The sequence below is a fragment of the Periophthalmus magnuspinnatus genome, chromosome 18 (genome assembly GCF_009829125.3).
Source record: "Periophthalmus magnuspinnatus isolate fPerMag1 chromosome 18, fPerMag1.2.pri, whole genome shotgun sequence".
In the NCBI taxonomy this organism is placed as follows: Eukaryota; Metazoa; Chordata; class Actinopteri; order Gobiiformes; family Gobiidae; genus Periophthalmus; species Periophthalmus magnuspinnatus.
Window position 1 is genome coordinate 11,094,806 of NC_047143.1, and position 11,866 is coordinate 11,106,671.

The 11,866-nt window shown below is 41.3% G+C and overlaps 2 protein-coding genes across 3 annotated transcripts; one reads left to right on the forward strand and one right to left on the reverse strand.

The window, feature by feature from the left end:
* The first annotated feature begins 2,066 nt into the window (after positions 1–2,066).
* On the forward strand, positions 2,067–8,138 carry epoa (erythropoietin a). Of its 2 annotated transcripts, none has more exons than XM_055228817.1 (5): positions 2,067–2,135; positions 6,490–6,620; positions 6,694–6,780; positions 6,886–7,050; positions 7,169–8,138. In XM_055228817.1, exons 1-5 carry the CDS (start codon positions 2,123–2,125, stop codon positions 7,322–7,324), a joined length of 552 nt encoding a protein of 183 aa, XP_055084792.1. In that variant the 5' UTR covers positions 2,067–2,122; the 3' UTR covers positions 7,325–8,138. The 2 variants fall into 2 exon arrangements, with proteins under 2 accessions (XP_055084792.1, XP_033839995.1); XM_033984104.2 differs by lacking the exon at positions 2,067–2,135 and adding an exon at positions 2,319–2,472.
* An 86-nt stretch (positions 8,139–8,224) lies between these two features.
* On the reverse strand, positions 8,225–9,823 carry pop7 (POP7 homolog, ribonuclease P/MRP subunit). Its single transcript, XM_033983945.2, has 2 exons — positions 9,743–9,823; positions 8,225–9,010 (listed from the first exon to the last, which is right to left on the reverse strand). The coding sequence occupies exon 2, from the start codon at positions 9,005–9,007 to the stop codon at positions 8,561–8,563; it is 447 nt and encodes a 148-aa protein (XP_033839836.1). The 5' UTR covers positions 9,008–9,010; positions 9,743–9,823; the 3' UTR covers positions 8,225–8,560.
* Positions 9,824–11,866: the final 2,043 nt, after the last annotated feature.

The following is an 11,866-nucleotide window of genomic DNA, read 5'->3' on the forward strand; positions in this document are numbered from 1 at the left end:
CCTGTCTCGCGGCGCGCCACTGTGCGGAGCTGGTGGCTCGCCCAGTCCCTTCATCAGTTGCACTATGGAAAGAGCATTCAGGGTTTATTTCTTTTCAATCACCTTCACCTCTGTGACTTTGTTCCTCTCCAAGTGAGGAGTCAGTGTGACTGGACACCCCCTCACAGCCCCCTCATGGCCCTGCCCTGCTCCTGGAGCATGTCGCGCAGCACGTACCTTGTCTCTCTGTGTCACTTTTACTCAAACATAAGCAAACAGCCCCTTTGACCACACACTGCACTGGCCAGTAAACAGTGTTGTAAGTCCCAAGTATGACCGCCCACACTGACAACAGTTTAGAACATTACTATTGTCTATATTATACAGCCAGACTGTAATGTTCATATATGAACAATCAAACTGTAGTGTTCATATGAGAAGAGACCGACTATAGTGTTCATATATGAGAACAGTCAAACTGTAGTGTTCATATATTAACAGTCAGACTGTAGTGTTTCCTGAATAGTGTAATAGTAATACACCAACTGATCCAACAAAGTCAGAGGCATCTCATGATAATTATTATATCCACCTTTTGTTCAATACATGATAGATGGAACAATAATTTTTTGGGGGTCAATATTGTATTTCTTTGTACTTGTAGGACTTTCTGTATTTTTTTTTGGCTATGCTTGTGTTCCAAGTGTTTTATTCTGTTATTTATTTATAGATCATGTTTTTAACAATATTGCACTTTCAGAATATTTTTTTAGGATAATCCTGTTTTAGGGTCATCGTGTCAGTGGCATAATGTAGTTTCAATATTATTGTCTCTATTTTTTCAGCAATATATTGTACTTGTACTTGTGATTGTGACAGGCCTATTCACTTGTGGACTTTACTATAGAGATGTGGCTAATGCGTTAGTTAGATGTGTTATATCAGGATTTCTGCCAGATCCACGTGTATAACACTACATAAGGACTGCAAATTATGCATACACAGCCACACTTCCTGTATGATAGAAAATGTCCTGTAAGCTTTACACACACAGGACTTCCAGGAAACTATTCCTCCGCGTGGTTCCACAGGGCTGCAGGGGTTGGATTGAGGACACATGAAAACACTATTCCAGCTTCTACTACAATAAATGACATTCCACCTTTGGCATCATTGGCTGTGTTATTTTTGTCACAGTTAAGTGGAGAGGCACACTTTTGTAATCTTCTGGGAACATCAAAGATATGACAAGTGATCACTGCTATTCAAACTATTCCAGGAATTCTTAGGTGGACGAAGTCCAACATTGTAACAGGTCCCCTTCTTTAATATATGCACGTGAATTTGTGCACTTCTCCAGCCATACTGAATTGTCCCATTCAGCTCTGCGACTGGACAGCCTTTCTCATTTAAGAATGATCAACCTGAAGGTACTTGGCTGAACTGAAATGTAAGTCTATTTGAATTATAGGCCTAAACCATAATTTGACAGTCTGAAGGCTAGTCGAAGCAAGGGGATTTTTTGTTGTTTACGAAAACCAAACGTGGGACCCTGAGAGGAAGCGGTGATTTTTTTTCTACACTGAGGCTAAAGAATGGGTGAACGCGCTCGCACACGCAACAGGCTATTGCACCCTGACAAACGATAGGATAGTAGTAGTTCTAGTTCTAAAAGCAACATTATCCAAAAAACGGACTTATCAACAAAAGCGATCTCACAACGAAAAATAATTCTTGTGTGAACAGCAGTGGCTAAGAGCAATAAACACAGAATTTTATAGGCAATAACGAGACACATTAAACGCATTAAAGGAGTAAAAGGTAACTTGGCTGTTGAACTGTATGTCCTTCACAGTGAAGAACACGGGAGATTCATGGGATGTCTGCAGAAGACGATGTTTAACAGAGGGCTTTATATTCAATAAAAATGAAAAACATTTCCCTGTGTGGAGGGGGCCAGTTCAAATTGTCATCACTGAAAGTGCAACTTAATTTTTGAAGTCATCAATAAACAAACAGGATCAGTTTTTAGAAACACCTACCGGATAAGTGCTGAAGATCCACAAAGTGCGTCCAATTAATAGGCAATAGACGGACCCATGGAGCAAACCGCGAGGATCCAGTGAAGGGGGCACGTTCCGCTATGGACTTACCCAGTGAGTTACAACCATGCCCAATGTTTTTCCCTGTATTCTGTCTGTGGACATTACTCTTTTTTTTCCCTTATTTACGCAAAGGGGGTTGCATGCATGGGTTGATATTTAACCGCTCAGCGCGGCGCGTAAAAGGCGCGTCCTCGTAAGCAATCACGTTATCGCTTCACTCCAAGGGGAGGTAAATACTGTGGAAGTTTTAGTCAGAGCACCGCAGTCATGTAGTGTGTGGTAGAAGACCGCTCGCGCCAAGGGCTTTCTGAGCAGCAGCCTTGGAGGACTGGCGCGCATGGATATATGCTGGATCTCTGGGATTTGATTGGCCCCTCTAACTCGATCCGTAAGGCTTTTATTCATCTTCAACAATGTTGTTAGGCGACGACTTAATTAAAGCAAATGTTGCAACAAACTGCCGGAGGTAAGACGATTTTGTGCGTCTCTGTGGCTGAATAGACAGTGCAGCATCCTTTTCTTAAAAGGTTAAAAGACCAAGAGGACGTGCGTATATGAGAGGTCTGGCTCCTGAGCTCTAAGATAAGATAGAACGTTATAGATTTCACACGGAGACATGCATTGGTCATGGTAGTTCATTTATAATAGAGGTAGTAATAAAAGTAGTAATAAAAAGATAAATAGTGCAGTTCTTTGTGAGATTAGGAAAGGGTCGTTTTGTGTAAGTAGTTCCTAGAAAGCAGCTAGAATTAGCTAGAATTAAACTTAAGTAGTTTTAATGTTATTCAAGCATCAAATGTTTCTTTTATAAACATAACAGACATTATGTTATGCCACTCTGCTAAGGTATTTGACTTTCTCCAAGTACCCCTTTATGTAGACGCTGAGTGGGCACTTCTGATCTTATGTCATCCATATGTCAGCAGAGAAGAACCAGAGGTTACCAAAAGCAGATAGTCCTGAGGCATCCAACAGGGAGGGACGTCACAGTGGTGCCGCATCTCATTAGGCTGCTTTTTGTCATGTCATGGTTGAGATTGTGAGACCTGGCTGACCTTTAAGTGCACTGCTCGTCTGTGCCACTGACACACTTGTTAAGTGTAGCTGATGTGCTGCTTTATGTGAGCTGTCATATCAGGGGTCAAGCACGTGCACTGTGCTTGTGGTCTGAAGGGGTACTTGGGTTTGTGGTTTTACATTGGCCACAGTCCTAGATTACAAATTCCGCCACAGTAGTGAGACAGAGAGCCAGTGTATACAAGGAGAAGATTGAAGCATTCTCACGTAGGCAGGGGAGAGGTGAAAGAGTCACAGTAATCCTCTCATACAATTCTGGCCATGTTCTTTTCTCACTCTATTACACTACATGGTGTTAAATGTTTAGACACCGAAGCATTTACCTCAGAAACACTGTCTTTATCATATTATACACTGCGAGAGAGCCGGGGGTGCCACCAACTGTAGAGAGGGCATAGGTTCAGCTGCTGATCACAGACAGATCTATCTCTATTTGATCCTTTTGCGTCACATTTACCGGCCTCTGAAAGAGTGCATTCAGTGCAGTTGAAACAAAGGAACATGATGGCCTCATGATCAACATCATCAGTATTTGCTGCAGGTCTGCAGCAAACCAATTTATCCTTGGCTTTCAGGACTAAAATTCATATTCATAGCTCTATATTTATGATGTGTTGGTGTACTAACTTAAACCTTATTTGTACAATGTAACTTTTCTGGTGAAGAGTCTGTCACCTAATGATCTCTATGGAGATGTTAATGCATTACCTTGAATGGTCCACAGTATGGATTTAGCCTTATTTATCTCTATGCAGCAGATACAAGCATGTGATGCCACCATGCCAACTTACAAGTTAGATCTGTGGAGAAGCAACCACGCTCACGGTCAAGATCTCAGTTAAAGCTGAGCACCTTTTAGTAAACAAATGATTTGCATCACATATCACACCACACTGATACAACAGTTGGTTGTTCATCATTCTCACCAGCAGAGCACAGGCAATTGAGATAGAAAAGAAGACTGCAATGTGAATGTTGGTAAAACACCGACATTGATATCATACAGAAATATATATGCCAGGAGTTTTCAGTGATGCAGGATGGGTTGCAGGTAGAGATGGAATTTGGTTCATTTATGTATGTATTTTCCATAAGAAAAAATGTGGCTCCAATTTTTATGCAATTTGGTTTTAAACAATAATTGGGCTAAAGCCACATCTGCGCAACTAATAATACACAGGCTGTTGACTACATGTTGGCCAAATAGCTCTTTTTGAAGAACAGTTTTTGAGGAGACTTCATACTGCTTCCATACTATTCATTTTTCTGTCCTCAATTGTGAACAGATGTTGTGCATTAGTTCATTTTAATTATTAGGACTGATTTGTATTTCATTTAGCCACATGTAGATGGAACTTCGAGTTCCAATATGGATTTTTTTGAGCCAATGCGGATATCCAATACTGCTGCTGTGACCGATATTTGCCAACATCGATATTAAACTTATTTTAATGATTTTAAATCCACATCAAGGCCCACAAGGTTTAATCAAAATGTATTTATGTGGGATATAAAATAAGTAGTTGAGTGTTTGCATAAATACAGCCGTATTCTTAGCCTAATGTAACATCTATTTCATTTTTAGTTATGTCTATTCTAAAAGACAAATCTGATGCAATGAGAACAGCCTGGACATGGCACATGGGCATACACAGACTGGGGTAGTTAGAAAAAATATTGCTGACAAATATCTGCTAAATTGTCAGTATCGTTACCAATATCTAGGATCGCCGATACTGATATTGAAACAGATACATTGTATATTCCTAATGAAATTTTGTACAAACTGCAAAATATAAATAACTAAATAGAATAATAAACACTAACCTGTAATTGGAGAGAGAAAGAGTTTTCTCATAATATTGCTCAACTTACCCAAAAACTTATCCTCCAGCATCAAATCTTAGGAGACACAACATGGCTGAAAACGCTTCCTTGTTTTCATCCTGTTTTAATAAAGGCAAGAAGCGGGAAGAGAGCAGTAAGTGACAAGTGAGCAAGGGGTGAGGAGTAAACAGTGAGCAAGGAAGGCTGCGGAGCAAAGTTTGAGTAAAAAAAAGTAAACAACACACAATGAGTGAGTGAGAGAGGAGTTAGAATGAAAAGAGTGAGTGAGGGGAGTGAGGAATAAATTGAGTAAAGAAGAGTGAGTAACAAAGCGATATTGAGAATTGAAGTGAAGAACAAAGAGTTGAATGAGAGGGACTGAGTAGCAAAAAGTGTAAGGAGGATTGAGGAGGAATGAGTAAGTGAGAGGGTTGCGAGGAGAAAAGAGTGAGTGTGAGGGTGAATAAGCAAACAGTGAGTGAAGAGCAAAGAGTGAAGGGAGCAAAGAGTGAAAGGAGCAAAGAGTATGCAAGAAAGGCAGAGAAGAATTTGTGAGAGCAGTGAGTGTGGAATAAAGCTTGAGTATGAAGTCAAGAGTGAGAAATAAAGTGAGTGAGAGGGTGAGGCGCAAGCAGTGAGTGAAGAACAAAGAGAAGTAATAGGAGAACAAGGAGAAAAGAGAAGTGAGTGTGAAGCATTGAGGAGCAGAGTGCATGAGAGGCAAAGAGTGACATGGATTGGGGAACAAAGAATGAAGGCAGTTTTATACTTGAGCATCAAATCAATGCAGGGCAGCTTTGTAACACTCCTAGTAGCCAATCAGAAAACTTGTGTTTTTTGCTGTGTGGTGTATGTGTTGCATATGTGCACTTCGGCCAAAAATGCACTGAGCGTCCAAGAGCTACGAAACACTGTGATTGGTTTACCTACAAATACTTAATGGACAATTGATTAAAAAATCTAGCAGCTGTTAAAGGTTGGCATAGAATACAAGCTTAATGTGATTGTTCCTAATAAATAAATTAAGTTGTTTGGAATCCCACGACGCACCAGGGTCCTGATATGCGGAAGCTCGACCGGTACAGAGCACCAGCACTCAACTCAAGTTTGATGCCCAACTGTAAACTAGTCTTGAGAAGCAAAGAGTGAGTGGGAGGGTATGAAGCAAAGAAAGAGCAAGAAAGAGTGAGGAGAGAGAATAAAAGAGTGAAAGGAGTGCAGCTAAAACAACTTATAGGATTAACCGCAACAAATGGATTTTGAAATGACTGTCAACTGACTGTCAAACCATCATATCATACTATACATAACACAAAAAGACAGCATGTGCTGAAAGACAAGGTTTTATGACTTAGAGCAGGAATTACATCAGGGGGAGTGAGTGGGAACTAGCAGGGGGGAACTTGTGTTTGTAGGGCAAATAAAACCAGTTAAGCAAGTACACAAATATAGATATTGGCGTGACACAAAGCTGAGTGTATTGACCTGCTTTTGTCTTCAGGACTGCTCGCCTTGCTGCTGATGGTGTTGGAATTGTCCAGGCCCTCCCTACCGTCCCCACTGAAGCCCATCTGTGACCTTAGGGTCCTCAACCACTTCATCAAGGAGGCACGAGACGCTGAAGCTGCTATGGTGGGTAACAACAAGGATTAGTGCTGAAGCCACACAAAGTGAAGCTGTCACTAACTGCCCTCACCTACTTTAGAAAGTGTGTCGAGAAGGATGTCTTCTGTCCGAGTCTGTCACTGTTCCTCAAACCAGAGTTGACTTTGAAGTCTGGGAAAATAAAAATGTAAGTCATGAAGCAAATGTCTTCTCAAACAGCACTAGTTAAAAAAATAGTGTCTTAGCCCTTAGTCTTCAATGGCTGTTTTGGATAAGTTGATGTTTTTTTCAGGCATCAGAGCAGGCCCTGGAGGTGCAGTCGGGATTATGGTTGTTGCAGCAGGCCTTGAATCTACTGCGTGCATCTGTCACTAACACACAGTTGCACAGCTACATCGACTCTTGTATCAACAACCTGCTGAGCCTCAGCGGCGTGCTGGGGACCCTCAACCTGCAGGTGAGCTTCTCCCTCATAATACCGCACAGGTCATAAAAGGGCACTGATGAGAAAACTCCTTTATTTAAGTGTTATTATTATGATTATACAGCAAACTTTAACTTATTTTATGTTTTAGGAATATAGTCCGCCTACAAGTACCACAGGACTTGAGGGAACATGGATAGTTTCATCACCAACAGAACTGCTACAAGTTCACTTGAACTTTTTGCGTGGCAAGGTGCGCCTGCTATTGCTCAGCGCACAGGCGTGTCAACAACATGATGTCAGCTGATCGTTCCCTGGTCACACAGATGCTCTTGTGCATTTAAAGCACTGCACTGTAGACATGCTAGGTCAAGCTAGCACAAGGACCTCTAATGGTCAGTTGAAGAGAGCGCTCCCTGGTGGACTTGACGTTTGTGGATATGAGGCAGAAACAGGCCTTGGAAACCCTGCTCTGAGCTCTTCATCTAGCACTCCTTTGCACTTTTATTGTGGATGGCCTGAGGTTATGTGGGGGATCACTGCTATGTACAGTGTAGACTTACATTTCGGCTACTGCTGCCTCACCTCATGTGCCTGAACATTTAGCCACGCCTCATGTGTAAGTCTTAGTTTGTTCTAATGTTTAATATTTGTACTACTATTTATATGAAGCTGCTTATTGAGAGTGGTATATTTGTATTGTCTTCGAGGTTGTGGATGTTTAACTGTGGGCTGTAACTATTATTTATTATCTAATATAATGGCTGCCGTTTTTGAGCAGAGTGAATGTACCTGTATGACAGCTCATGTTTGAGAGTACGAGGGGGCAGAGAGGACATGTTTGTGTCTTTATCTGCCACTACAGCAGCGCCATGCTGACTGTCACTGCTGCTGGCCTTCACACTAAATATCCTGAGAGCTCCTGATTGCACAAAGCTTCCCATCATCTGATGTCAGCACTGTTTCCCTTTCCCACTTGTGAGTCCTGAAACTAGAGGTTCTCAGACAGTCCTGGGGCCATACTGCTGTGAGGCTTCCGCTCTGTTTGTTTGCTTTTTGGAGCCTGTAGGCTTGCCATGCGTGAAAAGCAAGCAGTAGTTTGATATGTTTGGCTTTGTTATTTCCTGTTTTTTTTCCATGATTTTCTATTTAAATATAAATAATTATTCTTGGATAAAAAAAGATTTTGAATTTCAACAGAAAGAGCGTCTGATTTATTCATTTTATTATGGGGTCCTTGCTACTACAGATTGCATTTTTAAAAAATACTGCATTCATTATAAAGTAGAACCAGACTGACTCATTATCGAAGTGGATGGTGTCACTTTTCATTTGAGGACACAGAACATAATGTCACCATGAGTGAGTTTGCCAAGATTAAATCCATATTAAGTAGTGACACCTAGTGGACACTGCAACAAGGTCTAGCATGCTTTTGTTCACAGGCTTCACACTGTCAAGTAAATCTGGTGGGAAACAGGTATATAAATAAGGCATAATTTTATGTTTTATTAAGAGTCCACTCTCTCACAGAAATTAAAGTTCACTGGGGGTCAGGATAGAAGACTTTTATGTGTATTGCAGAGTTGTTGCGTGTGCGCGTCATTGGTTCCCCCGTCTCATCAGGGTCCTCTGGCTCCAGATCATCCACCAGCTCCACTGTGGAGGTGTTGGTGGCCAGCTGCAGTGCTCCCTGGCTGCTGGCCTGAAGCTGGAGGGCTATGTTAATGGCTCTGTTGATAGCTAAGCCCAGACCATGAACACAGATCTCCCGATGACCTCCACCTTCTAGCAGCTTCTGACACCTTGCCAGTTGAGCCCGGAAGTCCGTTTTCATGTTCACATAGACATCGTTGCGCCTTTTGGGTAGTTTACGAGGAAGGCGTTTTCTCAGGGTGTACTCCACAGGGTCCATCTCCACTGTGGAACTCAGTGTGTCTGGATGCACCGCAGGGGGAACTCCAGGGCTCCTGGGCTCACTCATCATCATGTGCTAAACACAGCAGATTAATTAGCTTTTAGGGGGATTCAAACTAAAGCCACAAAGTAGCACATCAGAAAATATATACTAGGCCATTCTACTAGTAGTATTCAGATTTAAAATTGAAATATAAAAAGAATAAAAAAATAAAATATTGTTACTTATACAGAAAATAAACAGCGCTTTGAATCAAATGTGAAAAAAGGAAAGTTATTCGCAAAGTCCGCCATGTTTGTGTACAAAACGCCCATAGAAATTACCCCCCCAAAAATGTAAACAAAAGTAACTGTATAAAGGATCCGTTCATTGGAACGTATTCAGACAGTATAGTGTGATAAATGTATTTACAAGTAGTGACCCTACAGCTTATCGCATTGTTCAACGACCCTTTTGTTTTCCCCTTTTTTTTCCTTTACAAATTTTTGCTAATCTATTTCAATGGCCATTTTGGCCGTCTGGCCACAAACGTAACATTTTTGGCATTCAATCTCGAGCTCTAATGAGCCTGATCACCACACCATGAATCTTGAATGTGGTTCCCCCTGTAAGCCTAGCGAATTACAGGAAAACCTCATTCGTAAAAATATAAATAATGGCTAGTGCGACTAAATGAAACCTCATCTACCAGTGTCGACCCCTGAACTGCACAGTGCACAGAGTGCAGAGCCTGGTTAGCCCACCCCAGGCACACGTAAGGTCTTCGTTCAACGACAAACTACATCATTAGCCGAAAAGCAACCGTACCTTTACAGAGCTATCAGATCTTAGTACACCGTTTGTCTGCTCAGTACCTCTGTCCAGTACCACCGCTCCGTAGCACAACTCGGCAATGTTTAGCAGCGTAAAATGCCATCTGCTGCCCTCTTCTGTTCCGGAGTCAAAATCAGAAAAAAGTCATAATCTCAGATGACGGACAGGGGCCTATATATCTCTTCAGAAGATAGCAGGGCCTGTCAGAGGTTAATAGCCGGGTTTCCATTATTAAGCTATATACACCAATATTGCCGTTTATAATACAAAAATATATAAAATAATGATCTATGTAAGCCTATGTTATAGTTACCTGGAAAAGGCATGAGCCTATTCATGTGTTCATTAAATAATCATAGGCCTATCTACAGTACAAACATTGGAATCTCAGTCAGGCTTGAGAAGTGTAGTCGGAGAAGTAAGGTAATCCATACACAAGGGATCTCACTCAGAAACAGAACAACAGCAGACATTTAGGACAGTTACCAGTACCACAAGCAAATGGCAACTTCAAAGAGGTAAAAAATCTGTGCATAATATAGACTGGAAACCCCAAGATCAACATGGGAAAACACCTCCAAAAGTTCCAGGAACAGCAAAGATACTGTGCAAAACCCTAAAGCTCCCAGGCTGAATGCATGTACCATGTGCTGGACTGCCACATGAAGCATAAAGAGGAACAGAGCGAGGATGATGCCCCACAATTCTCCCCACAATCACTGACACATTGTTGCAGAACAAGGTAATGTCCTCCTGGAAGGGATGCTCATGTTTTTTTTTCCCTCCACACACTAAACAAGCATCAATGCCCTCAAAATCTAAAAATATAGTCCCTGCACATCTGGAAAAGGCCACTCTGACTGATGCCATAGTACATACCATTGCTTAACAAAGAATGTATCCTGTATGTCAGTGATTGCACCTGTAACCATCTTGAACCTAATTGATGCTTTGCAGCTGATGTCATCAACATTCCTTGGGGGTGTGATGCTAACTGTAGGCACTAAGCTTGATTAGAGTTTAATTTGAGCTTTATTTCAACACAATCTGACCAGCAAGAGCTGACTCAACTGTTAAACAAGTCCCTTTCAAATAGTATTGGTCACAAGCTAACTAGCATTGGCCAAATTTTTTCAGTTATTCACTCTCATCTTTTTTTGTGGAAAGTCAAACTCCTAAACAAAACCATGAAAGCTCCTATTGAAGACAGGCTCTTGAAAATGTGCTGTTTAAATCCATTGTGTGTTGTTTCTTGAGTTTTATTTATTTTATTTATTTATGTATTTATTTGAAGGACAGTGTGCAGATACATTAAAAAGATGGCTGCACCAGATTTAGCAAAATGCTAATTTCCAGCTTTTTTTTCAGCAGCTAATGTGTGCTTTGTGTCACCATGGTAACTGCTGAACATTCCACCATACAGATTCATGTAGAACACCCCCACTGTGATGTCACTGCAAAGTATCAATCAGTATGATCTGCTCCAGAACATCACAATGAGACAAGCCCTCTAACTTCAGTAACCCACGTGTGACACACTACAACTTCATCTCTTTACTCACCACAGTGCTGCCCTGCCTAAATGGGTGCTCAGCCTGTAACTACAGCAATGTCCAAACTTGTCCAAACTCCAGATTGGAGTTATCATTTTCTAATCTTTTGCCAAACTGCATCTTCAACCGTTTCAAGGTATGTAAATCCACAGCACCCTAACCCGTGTGCTTCAGAAGAAGAAAGCATCTCCATTGATTTCACTGTCTGGGAAATTAAAGCCCCCCGTGGGTAGTCAACTACCCCGCTAAACAAAAAAAAAGACAATTTCCTTAAAATTTTGAATCTCTGGCATCCATGCCATATGTGAGCAATGTATGGACCACATCCAGTAGTTATCAATGCCACAGCTAAATGCCTTGTCTAGGAATATATTAGTGTATAACAAACAAAAATTCAGAAAATTAGTCAATTTACCCTGAAGAAAAACCTTAATTTGTTTGACATTAGCAGGGTGTGATGGCCTACAATTTTACAACAGTTAGATGGCTCATCAGCAATATTCTCAGCCCTTTTGCTTCCAATTTTACTCCTGCGGCCAGAACCAGAAATCTTGGCATTATATTT

Bases quoted from the DNA above. Each gene is read 5' to 3' on its own strand.
- epoa (XM_033984104.2), top strand. From the start codon at position 2,430: ATGCTGGATCTCTGGGATTTGATTGGCCCCTCTAACTCGATCC. The intron at 6,781-6,885 runs GTAAGTCATGAA...TGTTTTTTTCAG, and splicing joins AAGTCTGGGAAAATAAAAAT to GCATCAGAGCAGGCCCTGGA. The intron at 7,051-7,168 runs GTGAGCTTCTCC...TTTATGTTTTAG, and splicing joins TGGGGACCCTCAACCTGCAG to GAATATAGTCCGCCTACAAG.
- pop7 (XM_033983945.2), bottom strand. From the start codon at position 9,007: ATGATGATGAGTGAGCCCAGGAGCCCTGGAGTTCCCCCTGCGGTGCAT.